Source organism: Spea bombifrons, chromosome 6 (genome assembly GCF_027358695.1).
Source record: "Spea bombifrons isolate aSpeBom1 chromosome 6, aSpeBom1.2.pri, whole genome shotgun sequence".
NCBI classification, from domain to species: Eukaryota; Metazoa; Chordata; class Amphibia; order Anura; family Pelobatidae; genus Spea; species Spea bombifrons.
Window position 1 is genome coordinate 23,005,988 of NC_071092.1, and position 18,279 is coordinate 23,024,266.

General features: G+C 38.5%; 1 protein-coding gene across 1 annotated transcript; it reads right to left on the reverse strand.

The window, feature by feature from the left end:
* Positions 1 to 4,521: 4,521 nt before the first annotated feature.
* Positions 4,522 to 16,599, reverse strand: PDGFB (platelet derived growth factor subunit B). Its single transcript, XM_053469969.1, has 7 exons — positions 16,201 to 16,599; positions 12,241 to 12,337; positions 7,806 to 7,898; positions 6,990 to 7,183; positions 6,065 to 6,212; positions 5,740 to 5,908; positions 4,522 to 5,334 (listed from the first exon to the last, which is right to left on the reverse strand). The coding sequence occupies exons 1-6, from the start codon at positions 16,255 to 16,257 to the stop codon at positions 5,772 to 5,774; spliced, it is 726 nt and encodes a 241-aa protein (XP_053325944.1). The 5' UTR covers positions 16,258 to 16,599; the 3' UTR covers positions 4,522 to 5,334; positions 5,740 to 5,771.
* Positions 16,600 to 18,279: the final 1,680 nt, after the last annotated feature.

Here is an 18,279-nt window from a genome sequence, read left to right on the forward strand (position 1 = left end):
TTTGGGCTACCCAAAGCCTACTCTTGCGGGACGCGGCCACGACTCCCGCTGAAGTTGGTGGGCAGTCCCACTAGCATCAAGGAGGTTCTCACTGATGTCAGTGGGCGTTCCTGCCGACATTGCAGGAAACACCCCCATTAAAGGGGAGTTCTCCAGGCCAAACGTATATTCTATATTTAAATCAGTTGTTTTCACTGTTGTAGCAGTGATCTACTGCTGTTCTTACAGCAGTAGATCACTGCTAGGTTGTTGCTTCATAATGCACAGTACAATAAAAATCACTTACAAACTCTCCTGACAGTTTCCCAGAGACATCCTTAGATGGACCCTGCTCTGTCACAGCTTACTACACTAGACTTATATTTCTTATGTTTATTGCATTTTACATATACAGTAAAGATATAGTGTACAGCATAAGATTAGATATGGTATGTCCATGTACAGAACAAGAACAATAAACAAATATGACCGTAAAGATAAGCAATACGCCCAGTGTGTGGTGCCTAGTATCACAGGCGTTTGGGTCTCTTGGCTATGGGGGGGATGGGGGTAAGACAACCACCTCTTGGTGTGCATGTCCACAGGTGTGCCTCAGAAACCCCTAGAGGTTCCAGCATGTAAGCGATAACCTCTAATTTTTGCCTCATCTTGGGGTTTGTGGGCCGGAGGTGGAGTTATTTTCTGTGTTGTCCGGACAGCTCTGCAGGCAAGTGAGGATGAAGAAATTCAAACCAAGGTTGCCAAATCTGTGCATGTGTATCTACACATTTCTGATTAGCATATGTAAGACGTATTACACCCATGTTTACTGCTCCTTCAAAACATGCAGATTCAGAATTGTTATGGATTTCCAGTGTCGAGCAATGATACACTTGTCCGTAATGAGGATATGTAGCAATAGGCAGGGATGGCTAGAGATGGGTCCCCAAGAATAAGCTAAAAAAATCAGAAGCCGGATGCCCAGAAAGGAAGAATTGCCTCACATTGCAACCATATGTATTGGACGAGTTTTTCGCTTTTGATCCATTTGTTTTCAGACAACAAATTTACTTTCCTGCCCTTTCGGTTTGGAAGAAAATCAGAGGGCATTTTACATGGAGAAATACAATTTGATGTCACTCTCATGCTCATTCACACTCTCTCACAAGCTCACTCATGCTGTCTCATGCATTAACATTCTCTTACACTCTCATTCACTCTCATGCTTTCTCTGAATGTTTCCTTACGTTTTTCGGAGACCTGTCCCTGTCTCCTTGCCACGCAGCACCGCTTCTTCTGTTTTCTTTTTTTGCCTGCTGCTTCTCATGCCTTTTTTTCTTCATTTGCTTCTCAATGGACATGGCCTCACAGTAAACTTATGGTCGCCTCTGGTCACATCCTCTCCCCCAATGGGCAGAACGGTGGAGAGGCTGTCCCTGTGGTTCCGCTGTTTTGCGAATGTGAACAGAGAGGCCAGATTATTGCAGATAGATTTGTGGAGAAAGAGAGGTGCAGAAATGCTTCTCTTTCTCAACAAACCTGTCTTCATTATTCTGCTCTCCTGATAACCCTACGCAAAAGGCCAGAGCCTCCAGGCATAACTTCTCCCCTGTTCCTCCAATTAATTAATTAATTTTTCCTTCATAAAAAAAGAAACTACTAATTGTTAATCGCCAATTTCCTTTAAAACAAAGTTTCTACTAAAATAAGTATGACAAATGTGCTGAACTTTATACTAAATACTAATAGTGAGATATAAACCAAAAAAAACAAACTACTTTACTACCATATTTTAGCCTCGGGTATCTAGAATGGTTTAAAGTTGGTTTTCAGGATGATGTACAGTGTTGACTAGTAACCTCTGTCCTGACCCCACTGTCTAAGTAGGAGGGGAAGGTGACGTGCTCCTATCCCATTTCTTGGCAGTATTCCCTAAGTCTTGAAGCAGCTGCTCTTGGTCTGCCCAGCTTCTCTGTCATCCATAAAATCCAGTCTCAGGTTCTAAGGATATGGCTGCCTCCGGTAGCTACTCGATCCTTCCTCCAGGCGTGAGGTTACCTTTGCAGCTGCTGTGTTCTCTCATGATGCAAAGTAGTGGGCAGCTTTGTGCTGATAGATATCTACAGAGTGGTGGTCATGTACAATTCAGCATTAGTTGTCACAATGTCTTTACTCTGTCTGACTCAGTTTAGGGGAAAAACTATCATTGTGAATGTTTACATTTAATCAATATTATTGAACACTCCATTTTGGTTATGCCTCTAAAATCTTGGTGGTGGGCTGGTGGGGGAACACTCTCCTACCAGAGTACAGTTTAAGCTGTTTCCAGAACACATATTGATGACCAGTTAATTTAAAGTGCTGCCCTGCAGTACGTGAGATGTATAACCAAGTAACTGATTCCCTTCCATAGTTTATGTATCTTACACACTGCAGGGCAGCATTTTAGTGTGCTGACCAGCAATATGACAAAACTGCCTAATATGTCCACTGGCTAATTCACTGCAGTAATCAATTTTTTCTGTTGCTTCCATTAATCTTGTTAGATTTTGGATTTGATCAGAATAACTACAATCAATTAATTTTGTGAAATTAAACATAGATACAGTTGTCACTTATACAGTATGTATGATCGAATACAGGCAAATTTTAGTGAAGATACCTTTAATGGACAACTATCATTTTGTGTATTTATATACCTAATATAACTTTTACACAAAATGGTACTATGAAGGTTTTAAGCTTTGCCGTTTAGAATCACATGAGAAGCCTTACTCTCAGTGCACTGTACATTATAACTACCTACAATATATATTTGTTGTGGAATAACAGGATCCCAAACTAATGTTAACATAATATCTGTGATATGAACTAAGTTTGTTTTGTCTTTTTTTATATACGTGGAATCCACATTTGGAAGGTATTTAACCTAGACAAGGATTTCAAACCACATAGCGTGCGTGATTATTATGAACACGAATAATAATGGTCATGATCTCTTCACAGAATAAGTATGGACAGATGACACAGGGATATATGAATTGGTGGTAGAAAAAAAGCATTTTTTTTTTCATTTTAAGACTAATCTAAAGAACATAAAAGAGCTAATGTTGGAGGCGAAGAACAATTTGTGAATGTAGTTCCTCCTGGGAATCATCATAGGCTGTCAACACTATTCTCACAATACTAGGTATTCAATGCAGTCGTCTAACCCATTCATCATCTCAGTCTATAGTGCAGTTACGACACAGAAGAAGACCGTGAACCCCACTGGGCTTTTTTTTCTTGCTGATGCAATATGGACACATGGAAAGCTATTACATACGCATTAGCTGCTTATAAAACAAATTATTTTATATATATCCTCACTATACTTTGTTTTGTGGCAGTCCACTCTTTTTGTGAATGCTAAAAAAGTGTGTTAAATAATTATCACTACGGTGATAAAAATATATTGCTTAAGCTATAATAACGTTTATGTGAGTGTTTGTGTGTATATTGTGTGCCTATATATCTATATATAAAAGAGATAAGGGGATACAGAAGAGAAAAGTAAATGGAAAAAGAGACAAGAGGAGAAAAGTAGATGGAGGAGCAAAACTTGTAGTGGTGGGCACATCAGGAAGAAAAGATGAGGAGCTTAAATATACTGACTATGTGCAATAGAAATAACAAGGCATTGTGCGGTCACTTTCAATTTACTCTAAGCATTTTATTGTGGACATCATGTATAAATCCAGGCTTAGAGTCATAGAATTATAGAGAGATATCTAGAGTTGAGATATAAAAAAGGAAATCCTCTTAGTGTTAAACAGACACGCTATATAAGAGATCCCCACTGAGTAGCTTGTTTAGTTTGTATTCTTTCCATCTCTCCTAATTAGGGTAGTGCTTTAGTTAAGAAATTTCCCAAGGGAAGGTATTCAGACACTCAGATGTGAAATGCCCCATCTTAAAACCTGGAATATAAACACAGTGTTAAATGCCAAAGGTTAGGGGTCATTAATGTGCCACCTAGGTCACAAAATGCTACTTTTAACAATAAACCTCTTGGACTAGAGTTCATTCATAGCACTGTTAAACCCCCACTGAGGGCTAAACAATGCCGGTAGCCTATTGAATTATACAGCCATGTTTCATTAAGGCAGATCTGTTCCCAATATATATATATATATATATATATATATATATATATATATATATATATATATACTCCATAATTATATATTTTATTAGGCAATCACTACATGCAAGACTCATTGTTGTGATGGGTGGCCCACACTTTACACTTGACTACCTTTCAAGACATACAAAATACTTATGACTTGTATGATTTACTTAGTAATTTCAGGGTTCACTGCTTTATCAACATATAAAATCTCCTTATTCCACCCTAGTTTGCTAAATAATCATAATTTTTTCCTCTAGCATAAGAATCATATCTTTTGAGTCAACATTTGAAGTTTCAGCTCCACTCAAATACTTAAAAAATGTGTCCATAAATTGAATCAACATACAAAATCAGTTTAGATTGTCTTTTTTTTAATACAAATTAAAGAAGTCTGTTTGCTTTGTACAATTTAAATACTGAATATAAATTACTTTACATAATAATCCAAATATTTTTTTAGTTTTTTTGACATACAGAGCTGTGTGCAAAGAGAAAGGAATTAACGACGAAGATAAGGAGAAACACGTTAAGGATAATTGAACAAGTACATCAGAGGGGAAAACTAGAGGGGAAGGGAGGGAGGAATGGAGGTTACATTTATTGAACATAAATCTGGCAGGGGAATGGGCATCAGATCAAATACAAACACTTTTTATGCAAGTCGTTGACCTCTTCCTTGCCAGAATTGACCTTTGGATATTGAAAAGCTACTGGGATGAATAAAAGAAACCACTAGGAGTCAGTTCCATTCCCTTTTCCAGACTCTGTTCTGCCTCGTGCAAGTTCAGCAAAAGTAACCACTTTTTACAAAAATATGTATATATATATATATTTATTTAAAAAAAATACAAAATAAAGGCAATTAAATAAAGTGGCAATATACATCCAGTGAGTTCAAAGGGGCCTTTGTCCCTTTCCTCCTGCTCCATTTAAGTCCCATAATTTTGCAAGGAATTTTTGGCATTTAGTAGTTTTTGCAGTCCTTGTTATAGCCATAGTAACACATTTGTATTGTATATTCTCAATGCCAGGAAGACATCAAAAACGAGCTGCAAGGAGTGTAAAGGCACAATTTGTTGTCCCCCATAAAGCACCAGCACTGGGACGAGTAATTGAAGCAGACAATCAGAAATGACCTTCTGATGACCCCATGGGGGCCAGATTTGTTCCATTTCCATTGGAGCCTGAAAAAAAAACATATTTGTTGATTAGTTTTACAAAGAAACATATACATTTTGAAGACATAATGTCAGCTCTTCTGGACTTCCATACTTATTTTTATATTTTTGTGTCTACAATGCCTGATGGAAATGTACTGCAGGTATGTATCCCACTTGCCATACTGGATTTCCATAGCAAAGATTATGACCTTGTGGTTTAAATCGCATCATGATATATTCTAAATTTAACTATGGATGAGTATTTTTTTGTCACAATAAAGCCAAATGATTCATATGACTAGTTTGTCTTTCTCAAGCATTATAACAGCAAGTTGCATAATCTACATGGTCCTGAGAAAAAAGAGCCTGGCCTACCACTGCCACATAAAAAAGCCCATAATTGAACATCTGGGTGGCCAAACCTCTTACCTGATAAAACATAAAGACTACTTCTATCTTTACTACGTGACTAGTAAATCCATTTGTTCCTTCTTGCTAGGCATATGCTTAAATTTTCGGTTTTTCCTCTTTGAAAGCCTCTGGGGAGATGGTTCTTTTCGAGATACAGGAGCAGGAGGCAGAGTGGTTGCAGGTATATCTGTAACAAAGTTGAATTAGTGGCTAGGCCGAAATCACAAGAAATGTTCACATAATGGTATGGGAAGGTGAAGAGGCGTCATGGAAAGAAAGCAAGAGACAAAGGGGTAAATAAAGTGGCAAAAGATGGGGAGAAAGAGAAGGATTACTTAGTTACCTAATGTGCCTTTAGCTTCATGGTGAATGGGTTGGCTTCTTGCTGCTGGGATATGAACAGCCTCACACCTGCATTCCATATGGTCTTCTAGAGGAACTGTGGCCATTTCAATTTTATTCCTGGGGCGGGCTATGATGATTTTCTTTACCTGGAGACAAATAGTTTGTTACAAACAGTTCAAACCACAACATGACAAGGTAAATAACTTCAATTCACAATTCCTATTATTTGTAGAATCAATGTAACATGCTATTAACATTACATTTTTAGTGCAATTATGAAACTGAATGCACCCTTCCCCTTTATTCTAAGGTGGACTAGCATGCTACATGTTTGACACTCCCAGGGGTATGGGGAATCAAATTAACCTCTTAGACAATCATATCATACAGTCATTAAATATTTCCACAGCCCCCCTTACATAGCCAGGAATGTCATTAAATAAATATCCAGCTACATATTTTCCATTGAAAACATGACATTTTCCAATGCAGAGGCATTTCCTGGAAAGTACCCCCAGTAGTGAGTGGAAAGGTAGGTGGGCTGCTTCTTCCCCAAGAACAGGTTGTTTTGAATTCCATGATGTAACTCTATACAGACACAAACAAGCATGCCTCAAATGATATAACCACTTTTCAAACTTTCGTCCAGATGTGATCCATCTCAAGGACAGGCCATAAGAATGAACGCCACTCACAGACTAACTGTACCATACTCTACTAAGGAGGAGTTTTAGTGTTATGACAAATAAATCAAACACATTTTCTGGACTAGATAAGAGAACCTGATGTCAAACAGGTTAGCATTACATAAAAAAAAATAACACCACAGTGATATTATTAGCTATTATCAAAACTGAAAATACATTTCGGGGTGGGGGTATAAAGCATGTGAAAAGTTAGTGGATTGTAAGTCAAATATCTACCTTAACATGTCGGATGTGGATGCGTGATGGAACACATCTGTAGTTCATGGATATGCAGCACCCAGAACACCGCTGAACCTCTACGCATGAGGGGTATATTAAGAAATTAGCATTGTTGGAGTCAACAAGCTGGCGAGAGATCTCGTACACCTCTGTCCTTGTCTTGCACTCTGCCAATGCAGCCATTTCTACATCTGCAAGGAAAATCCAGGGATGCAAAAAGTTAAATACTAAAGAAGACTCTGAATCTTTATAGGCCGTACTTTCTTAAAAAAAAAAAGATTGAAATAATTTCAAATAATCTCATTTATATCCCTTTAGGACCTGTTAGCAGGTCTGGTGCATGAATGTAATGGGTAACTGTCTCTGTCTCATCTCTGAGTGCATGCACAAGAAACGTATTGAGATATACTCCCTGCTTTCAGCAGAGACAGCTGGGAAGGAGTCAAATGAGACAGAAATCAATTTTTTTTATCTCAACTAACGTTAATAATTAAAGAATGCCTGTATCTATTTCTATGGCTTAAAATGCACCGCAGTCCATGAAATGCAGCTCTGATGCTTTCATGTAAAATGTTCATGTGAATTACCCAAAAGGAAAACCTTCAATCTGGGCTTTCTAAAGAGAATAGTGTACGGCGTTAAAGGGAGTTCACACTAGATAGAATAGAGGCAGCAGATGTCAGGTGATGTTGGAGTGAGGCCTGATGGCTTTGACTGATTGGTTAGGCATACATCATGCATATGTGATGCAATTTATCAGTACTGCATACTTTGTCATTTAGGAATTATTTAGCCAGCATATTTCTCTCTTACCTAAGCTACGAATGACCCGGGAGTGGCTGGAATTAGCCCTGGGGAAACCTCTTGTTTCATTCCTAGATGCATAGTTCACATCTTCTTCTACATCTGCCAGAATGGAAAAAAAGGGAACTTTAGCATGTACTGGAAAATACCAAAGAACCGTCTGTAGAGTAACACAAGAAAGCAACTGTTAGCTAGCATGTTAGCAGCAGCATTGATGTTCACGCAAAACAGACCAGCTTTTCTAAAATGTTTGTGCTTCCTCATGTAACAGTATTATCATGACTGCTCCGCTAATATGTTTTCATGATATTTCTAAGAAATGCCTTTTCTTTCCTCAAGTAGGAAATATTTCAACGAAATACTTTCCAGTAAGCAAAAAAGTAATTGTGGCTTAATGAATGCGCTAATTAGTGGGTAGGATGGTGTGCACTGCTGTGATGTAACAAAGGCTACCTTTCTGATATTGAAATGTAAATATTCCCACATACGTCTACTACAGGGAGTTAATCTTAATTTAATGCTTAAACAACAAACCATTCTAATAAAAACATAAATGTACTGAAGTATCCTAGGGAGGACAATTACTGCACTAATTACTATTTTATTCACTCTTGCATGGGACAGACCTATTTACTTGTCATTTTTTTTTTAACTGGGAAAGGAATAAAGTCACACAATGGATATTATTTGAATTTTAGGTAACCTTCAGAAATAACTGTTTCCAAAACAGCACCACACCCTGTCTGTATCTAAAGGCTCCAAGGACAAACACTGAATGGGCTACGAGACACTGGGGTCTTTCCATCCGCAGGATTATTTACATTGTAGAAGGTGGCTACTTTACCATTTAATCTTGTGCTAATTCACAGTCTAGACTGAACACATGCATGCGCTGAATTAAAAAGGATTCACTTTAAAATATGTGCAATAGGTTTAACAGAGCAAAAGCGTATGAATGTAAACTGCACAGTACATGGCTGCACGGGGTCCAGATTAGCTTTTTAGTAAGTATTTTCATAAGTGGTCTCCCTCTTTGCCAAAACTTACAACACCATCAATAGTTTTATAAAGGCTGGTGTTATTACTTATGTTAGTGAGAATTCTAGAACAATATAATGTGTGCATAATATAATATGGAGTGCATTAGGGGCAATCAAGACTGGCTTTGAGGCTGTGCAAGGTATTGTACTTTCCCAAGATTAAATGGACCAGTACTACCTAGCCAAACATTTAATATATCAATCCATTAAGGACTGAGGCTATTTTGCGCTACATGACCCGCGTTCTCTATATAGTGTACCGACACAAATTACATATTTGTTTTTGGAACAAGTACCATTTTTGTTAACCGTATTCATATATTTTAGACATTCTTTTTTATGAATAAAATTATACTAGCCATGTATATGAATTTTACATGTCTAGTATAAATGGGAAACAATACCCAAAAAAATGAACAGACTCAATGGACCAAATTGCCATAAAACAAATCAAATTTTAACCTCCAGTTAGGCTTCGTCAAGGATCCATCATGATGGAGATGCACTTACTGCTAAGTTTTAGATGCATATGAATCAAAATATGCCTACAGCGCATTTGGAAAATTCACTCAACCCTGGGCATTCATCATATGTTCCATTATTTCACAAGGAATAGCGTTATAATCTGCACCAAAATACACTGTCCCATATGAAAATGGATTTTAGCCTTTTGAGTGTCCAGTTTGTAAGGAAGTCACTCATTTTCACGGAATGCAGAATCAAAGAAATCCATACAGAGTGAGGTTTTGTTAAGTTTTCTAATAGGAACTAGCTACACTTCATCATTCTGCTTGCCCCTTTGACTTCAAAAAGGTTAATCTTTAGTCACAACTCTTAAAATACTTTAAATCCTTGCACTTGAATGTAACAGAATGCAGAATATAACACTTACAATGTGACTAGAAACATGTTAATGTGGAGCGGGTGTAGATTTTTTGCTGACAATTTGAATGTATAAATAATTACACTTTGAAATTACCATTTTTAAAGGAAACAATAACATAATATGTACAAAAACAATTCAAAAAAAGACTCAATTTTCTCTTGGGCTAATAAAGCCATATTGATTTTCTCTAAAACCCTACAACCTAGGAAGACTGATACATAACGCCTTACTCTAAAGCCAGCTTTGGTGGTATCAAGGGTGCTAAGCTTTATCAGGTATCAACACAAGGTTCTCTTCACTATTACTAATGAAGTGCATTCTTGAGATGGTGCCAGAAACCTTAGGACCAACCCCGTTGATATAGGTACATGTTTATTTTCAGGCTGTTTGCTAACATTTTCCATAATGTCTCCTGGAAGTATTGCTCATTCCAAGAGATTTCTGACCCACCTCTAGCATTCCTTTTACGTATCTGCAGAGCTAAGCTGAGAATATAACAGCTGTGGAGTGGCTTTCGCATGAGCAATGTGACTCCCATACTTTACAGGGTTATTAGAGCACACATTATCTCAAAGTCAATCCACATTCCGTTATTATTTTGATTATTACGTTAAAAAATTATAATGGGTGTTGGGTATAAAAAGTAATCCTGGTGAAAGATTGAGCAAGCACCAGGAAATGTCCATTGGTTGCTATAGTCAATGTACCACCGATAGCACTTTGCACCAGGATTGCCCTTTTTATGTAAAAATTAAGCTATCTTAAGATATAGCTGTATCCTTAGCTAGCGGCATATAACGTCCTAGGCTGTCAGCCACTTTGCCACAAAATCAGGGACAGTCGATGTTACTGGCCAATAAGGCTCCTTGGTGGAGAGATCAAAAAATTTACACCATGGTGTAGGACCCATAGTATTTTTACTTGGTGCCATTCTTCTGACCAGGATATGTCATTGTATGTAGTCATTCAGTAGAGGGGATGGTAGAGTTGGGGGTAAGTTGTAAGGCAGTGCTCAACCTAAATATATCACTGGTATTCAGTAAAACTTAATGTGCTACTGCTGACCTAAACCTTCCAAGTAGGTTAGGTTTCCATATGACCGCACACTATCTATGTAAAAATGCAGTATATTCTCACCTAAATATCATCTGCAAGTAATTTGACGCACTGCAATTCATTGGTTGCATTAAAGCCTCTCACAGGTCTGCTGTAGTTTTGAACTATACATAAAACTATGCTCTTATCAAACATTGTCTTTTTTTTAATTCTTCACTCTGGGCATTGCCAGGCTTAATTTTGATGCATTCGCCCAGCTGAGTATTAATAGCACATACAGCTGCTGCAGCTGGACTAAGTCTGGGAGAGGAAAGGGGGGCAGCGGGGGGAACGCAAGGAATTCTTTTCATGCACAAGCCAGTGTTAAGGACTGGTACTGCAGACAAAGAGAGGAAGTTGTGTCCAGACAGAGATAGCGGAGTTCAGGGGTCTGACGTGCGCACGGAGACAATAGCGAAGAGGGAGGTCGCAGTAGAGCAGAGTGAGCTTTGACGTACTGCAAGCAATATGCATCTGGCACAAGTCCCCTCACACGTGGACCTTTGATGCTTACGGGACTTCAGTACTTGCTAATTCCCTTGAGTTAGTACATTGATACATCATGCTTATATATTTCCAACTATGTGTACACATTTAGACAGCTGCAGGATCTCGCATAGTATTTGCGTTCCTGTATATTTAGACATTTACTGTTACATGTTGTTGTACGTTATATGAGTAATTTATACATATTTTGGAAATAATTGTAGTAGCCTGCAGCTGACAAGTATACCAGCGTGTGTCAACATGCAATGAGACTAATATATGCGTAATACACATATGTATTACACAAAATGGTATGGAAGAGTGGACGGTAAGCTGTACACATGGAAGTTTAATACTTATTGATTCAAACGTTGATTAATTGGTTCAAACATACAAAACATAGTTCAAAACTGTATCGAGAATTATTTGTATCGAGAATTATTTTGAAGACACAAATATACATAGAACTCCAGCAATGGATAAACACTGTAAAGCCCAGCAGAACATTTTCTCTGGGCATGCCTAGTGATGCTGAGAACATTTTAAGTGATTTTGCTTTGTTGGGAGAGCTCCTGGACCTATTTATAGAACTAAACCGACAACGATGTGCATGTCCATGGAAACTTAATAAAATATTTCTGTATGGCACAAGCAGAGAAGAGCAATTGTCTGGTTTGGAAATGTTCCCATTGGTTAAAAGCATGTATGGATTCCCTTTATTACTAATTGTTTAATAGCGCGTAACACTACCATGCAGAACTTGTGCTAAAGCTAAGGATTTCTAAGCATATTGCATTTATGTCATTACTGGCTTCATTCTCTAGAAGCGACTTTACTTTACAAATGCTGGATACAATCAGAAGGTGGGCTATGATGCGCATGCAAAGAGAGCAGCGTCCAGAAGGAAGGAAATAAGGATACGTTTGTAGAGATTTACCTACGGAATCTATCTGCAGCAACCTCTGTATATCTGATATGGACTTGACAGACCCGCTTGCAATCTTCTCATACATCTCCTCTGGAATGGGGTCCCCCTGCCAAAAAAAAAAAAAAAAAGAAATGCAAGAACAATTAAAATGTGCCAAGAAATTCATGAGCCATCTAGCTGATGGCAGCGTCACAATCAAGTTTTTCCTGTAAATACTGTATTGGGTTCACGGGCCTTTTGCATGAGTCAGAACACAAGGTTATTTTTCAATCAGCAGCATGTTCCTGGTATCTTGCCTATGAATATCATTAGCTACCCAGTCATTCTTTAATATGACATTACCGACTTCTTAATACAGAAAATAAGAAGAATAATGTGATAAAAACCATCAACTATTGAGTCACTAATTACATCAATATCACGGTGGCTCTTTGGGACATGCAACTAATGGAAGCATTATTTAATTTAATTAAGTATCATTTTTCTGCCCAAATTATTTACTGTGGGATCACTTGTCACTGTAAATAAACCCGCCAACTGCAGGGCTTCTATGTCTCCCAAATCTGCAATTTTAAACAGTTAATATATCACTGTGCACAAAAACACACAGCGATGCATAATGGTATACAGAGTATGTACTGATAATGTAAACAGTCTTCTATGTGACAAAGTATTTTTCACTGCTGTTATCATGCAGAGAGAAAGTACCGTAACCTGAACTGCTTGTAAGAAGAATAAAGATCTGGTGAGGCATATGTGTTCGTTTAACGCCTAAGATGGGTTGAATTATAACAAATTATAATTAGAAGAATGATACGTTTTTACTTAAATAAGTCACTGCATGTATAATCACTTCAATAATTCCCTATAATATTTATATGAATAAGCCACCCTGGTAAGGGATGGATAAAACCTCTTTGTCTAAACAGGAAAATTAGGTAAAATTTATAATTTCAGTTTAGCGGACATAGCCCATCGCATGCATGTACACTGGACATGCACAAAAACACATTTAATGCACAGGTGCAATGCTTCAAGTTAACGGTAAGCACAAATACTGCTGGGGCATATCTTACAGGAGGTTATTTACAGATCATCCACACATATAGGCACTCACACATGGAACACTTCTTTCTAAAGAGCATGAGACTGAGCTTCGACCTGAAAATTATAATACACACAAAATGGATATCTCAACCATCCCTAATAAAAAAAAAAAGTGCACTGGAAACTCTATCCTGAGACGTCCAGACCAAAACTATTCCATAAAATTGAAAACATAGACCAGACTGTTCCATGCTCCGATATATATACCACAAAACAGAAGTGTGGAAAGGGTCTTACTATGACAATTAGAACATTGTTAGCTATAATTCCATCATCTGAAATGTTATAGCTTTATAATTTTCCAATCAGTCATAGGAGAATTTGAGTCATTGGTACATTTGGGTCAAAATCATAGCTACTTAACCTCTTCAAACAAGCAAGGGAAGAGACATAACCTACTGAAACCCTCTTTAATATTTTAACAAAGGTGTTTAAGTGTCCTGATATTCTAGCCAAGGGAGACTGGAACAAACTAGCACAATACGAGAAAAAAAATAATTTGGCAGTTGGCCTTTCGAGGAAAGAAAGACGAGGACCACAAGAAGCAGGGCCAACTATTGTTCTTCAAAAGAGCTAAGTGCCCTTGTGCAAAGGTGAAGGGGGTGAACAGAGAAAGTGAAAAGAACTGCAAAGAGCAAAAGATGAACAGATAAAGTAGAGGTCAGCAGAACAGACAGGACACCGGGAGGCAAAGCTAAAAAAAGAGTATAAAAGACATTCTATTTCTCCACAAGGGAAGCCAGCATCACATTCATTTGTGCAGCTGTGTGCTTTGATAGGAATTGATCCCACAGGATAGGGAGAGTGAACTACAAATAGAGGGATTTATAAATATATATATACTATGGTAAAATAGCGAAGAAGATGATAGAGCAAGAAGTCAAGTGCTACAGAACACAGTTATAAAGAATGGGATGGAAATAGGCAAGAAAAAGTTGGGAAGTTGTAAGGGCACAAGAATGCATTAAACAGTGAAGTAAAAAGAACATGTAGTACTGGAGGCCAGAGCTGTAACTAGGGCCCTTGAAGCCTGGGTCAATGGTTGGGGGTCCTTTCCTAACCTCAGGTCAGATCTTCTTCAGGGAGCGTAAGTTGGCATACGGACATTGCTGTTGGGCACCACAAGTGTGCCGCCTACCTTGCAGTACAAGCACAATTAAAGTTACAGCCATGCGGAAAGTGTGGCTTTTATGCATAAAGGTGGCATTAGGAGAGCACCATCCAATGTGATATATCATACCCGTGAGGGCTTGTGCACCACTCTGGCATGTCTCGCACAGAAGAAGCTGCATGCTGCGGTATATTGTTTTACCCAAGATTTTTATGATGAATGTTGGCCTTTAAATTGGCTATTCATTTTATGGTCGCTGCAAACATTTTGATTAAGTTGGTTGATTACTTTAAGTTGATAAACTGCAAAAATAAAAAGGAAAAAAAAGCTGGTCATTAGCTAAAGATTTTGCTGGCCTTAATAGAAATAATCTCCCAAATAATGTAGCGGGGCACGTTATTCTGAAAATATCACTTATTGGAATTTAGTTTGTTCTTGTTTCGTTTTAATCACCAATCACCTTATGGTGCTCCATAGGTTACCTAATGATACACCTGTTCCTTTATGATCATCCAGTAACCTCCTATAACTCATTCTATCTCAGTTTTGTCTTTCTACCCTTCTTTGCGCTCTCCTTCTTCTCACCCACTCTTTTTAGACGTTCTTTTCCACTACCATTCCTTTCAGGCCTGTGCACATGTTGTAATGTAACCTGGCCTCCTTAGGCATTTTCAGAGTTCTGCCCAGGGCTGGACATTCAGTGTGTCCCAGACAGCTGCCAGGACAGACACTTCCGTGTACACACACTGACTCTGGCAGGTGCAGTGGGATCGAACACAAGGCTTTATAGGTCACCTCTAGTACCAGACTTCACTTTGTCACCAAATAATGATCACTGCAGTTTTTATTACCAAGAATTCCTCCAAACTTTCTCCCTAACCTGTTCTTTTGCCACCAAGAGAAACACAACTACAATATATAAAATAGTCGATTACAATTCCAAGTTTAAGTTCTAATTTCTAATTACAGACCAGGGTTGGGGAGGCCTAAGTTCTAGGAAATTTGTGCAGGTGCCTGTGCCTACATTTTGTAATGTATGGTAGAAGACGACTTCTAAAGTAAAATTTGACTTGACTTTGATTGATCAAACTGCCAATATGTAATATCTCACAATCAGCATTGTCATTAGTGTGCAATGCTTAAAGCCATCCTGAACAAAGTTGAAACACAGAAATCATTACATTTTACACAATTTTTATCCTTTGGTAAAAGAGAATTCTATAGAACACCACCTGTAGCACACCTATAAAATACTAGATTCTAAAAAGGTATAAAACATACAGAAATAAAATGAGTTTTAATTTATGATCAGGGTAACATCCCCACTTCATATTAATTAGAGAAAAATATTTGGTCTTTTTTTCTTTATTCTTGCATTATTTATCAACAATATTTAACACCTATAAAAGAAAACAACCTGTAAGCCCTGAACTCATGTGCAATCTAATCAAGTCACAAGTAACACAACATTCTAAGATCGCAAGCTCATGTGGCAAGGAGGCCTGACTGCTTTGTTTACTTATTGATAAAGAACTGGCAAAGTTATGATCAACGGCTATGTTATGTTGATCAAAGTTATGATTCGGAGGCTGAACCGGAATTTCGTCCACAGCTGGTGGTATGTAAACATCAGGTTATTCTTCATAAAACAGATCAAAGACCCAAGCAACGTTCCCGTTGTACATCGCCATGGAATATGTTAACGCGATTTAACTGAACCAATAAGAGATCCATCTGGTTAACATCCTTACCTCAGCACGGACTACATGAAGGAACCACAGAGACACCAGCAGACCCCTGAAATTCATCCTGAAGACCACAGAGTAGTTTGTGGAACATTAATAAAGCAGCTGTCAGTTCTGCGCAGGTTGAATAGGAGAAAACGAGAGGCAGACACCCCTTAAGTAGGGGACTCCCCCCCTCCAATAAAGTGCTCCTTATTCCAGTGTCTAAAGTGGGTGCGTGGGTTGTTAAAAAAAGAATGTGAAGAACCAAGTGCGCTATGCAGCCAGCCGCAAGAGCTGGAGGGCAACAGGTAACATCAAAACTTCCACGGAGTCCCACGCGGATTGTCCCCACAATCCAGAGGAGTAGAGTCAAGGATCCCGAGGAGACCAGATGCCTATCGCCGACCCCGGATCACTGACTCAAGTGAAAAGTGTGCAGGGGTTTTCTTCAGCTGTCCAGGCGAAGGGGCGGGAGTATCGGAGGCAGCGAGAAGGGAGGCTGCCAGCCCCAGGGCTATGAATTCAAAGGTGTGGAAGAGGGGGGGTGTAATATGCAGATCGAGAGGGAGGGCTGGGTGGAAAAGGGATGAGAAACAGTGTAACTTATTAATGGCGCAGACACAACATGTATGTCATCGATATGACTGTTAACGTTTTTTTTTTTTTTTTGCAAAGCTATGCAGTAAATTAACCAGATTCTGGGAGGTAATCAAAAGTATTGTACTTGTAGATCATAGTATTTACTAATCTCTGTTGAGAAGATGTATATATATATACACTGTGAGATCCACTACCTAAACATACAACAACAGAATTAACAGTGGGGTTAGGAGTCACCAACTTACATGGGCACCTTTTAAAGTTATTGTTGGCCAATAAAAAAAGTAACTTAAAGGAACACTCCAGCCACCATATGCTCTTTAATGTATACTATAGCTTATATCACATTTTCATGGTGCCCCCCCCTTGCAAAAGAATGGGAGATTATGCAGAATCCCCCCTATGTTGAATTGCGCCTTTGTCTGCCATCCAGGTATTTGCTGAACACATCTCGGTACAGGTGATATACTTAATGCCAGTCACCTTCAGCGTTGGCGCGGGGTCGTCTAACAAGACTATGCTCATGCATAATTTCCATGGCAGTTTTACTGCCACTTATTGGCTGCTTGAATCAACATGGGTAAATACAATTATGGTCAATACTGTGTTGAAAGAATGCATATTAAAGTACCCTCAACATATTTTAATATGCATTCTTTATTAGTGGAGCTATAAACTGTCCCTTTAACATTTGCTGCCTTTGCATGCCTTGATGTAACCCCACACATATCCTGTACCCTATACAGGTCCCGTCATCTTTGTGGATTTTTTTTTTATCATACCCTCTTTGCCATATTGTTTCATCTTTATTTACTTATGTCTGAAGAAGGGATCTTAGCATCCTGAAACCTTTGTTTACTCATCTCAGTTAGCCATTAAAAATATACGTTTACTCCACTCCCATGACTTCTGTGAAGTTGATAATTTTTGTTCATGGGGCAAGGAAAAGTAGGTAAATTCCTGGTAAGAAATGTGACACACATCTCAGCTTCTCTGAGACAATGTAGAATTTTTTTAAACAAAGGAAATGTATTATTTGACAAAACAAAAATACAAGCTATAGGGTTAGGATCCTTTACATCAGCTGCCATCATTAGTCCATTCATTTACAGTGTATGCTGGGTCTTTGAGCTATCAAGCATTAAGCATCCTCTAGTGAGCCGTGAGTTTAGGGTGGAATATGAAGATACCTCAGAGGTTGCCCGTCGGTAAGTTGGTTGGGTGAAGGTTCTTGCTGTTTAACATCTCTGGCAGCAACTGCTGATAAATCAGTGGAATACTGGAACATGTTGGACGGATTTGTTCCTACAGAGCCCGGAGCCAGTGTCCCATTTAAGCTTTACGCATGTGGGCTAGCACACACACTTTGCAACCAGCACACAGTAAATTTATGGGCACACAAAAGGTCACTAATCTTTCGACATCATATGCCGCATGGCACTGGCTGGCATTACGATTATGTGGAGATAATGCTGGGTGGTTATGGAGATGAGAGGGGTCATA

Excerpts from the sequence above, each read along its gene's own strand:
- PDGFB (XM_053469969.1), bottom strand. The coding sequence starts at position 16,257 with ATGAATTTCAGGGGTCTGCTGGTGTCTCTGTGGTTCCTTCATGTAGTC. Across the intron at positions 12,338-16,200 it reads TTCATGTAGTCCGTGCTGAG|GGGGACCCCATTCCAGAGGA; the intron begins GTAAGGATGTTA and ends TTTTTTTGGCAG. Across the intron at positions 5,909-6,064 it reads TGAAGCTAAAGGCACATTAG|ATATACCTGCAACCACTCTG; the intron begins GTAACTAAGTAA and ends ACTTTGTTACAG.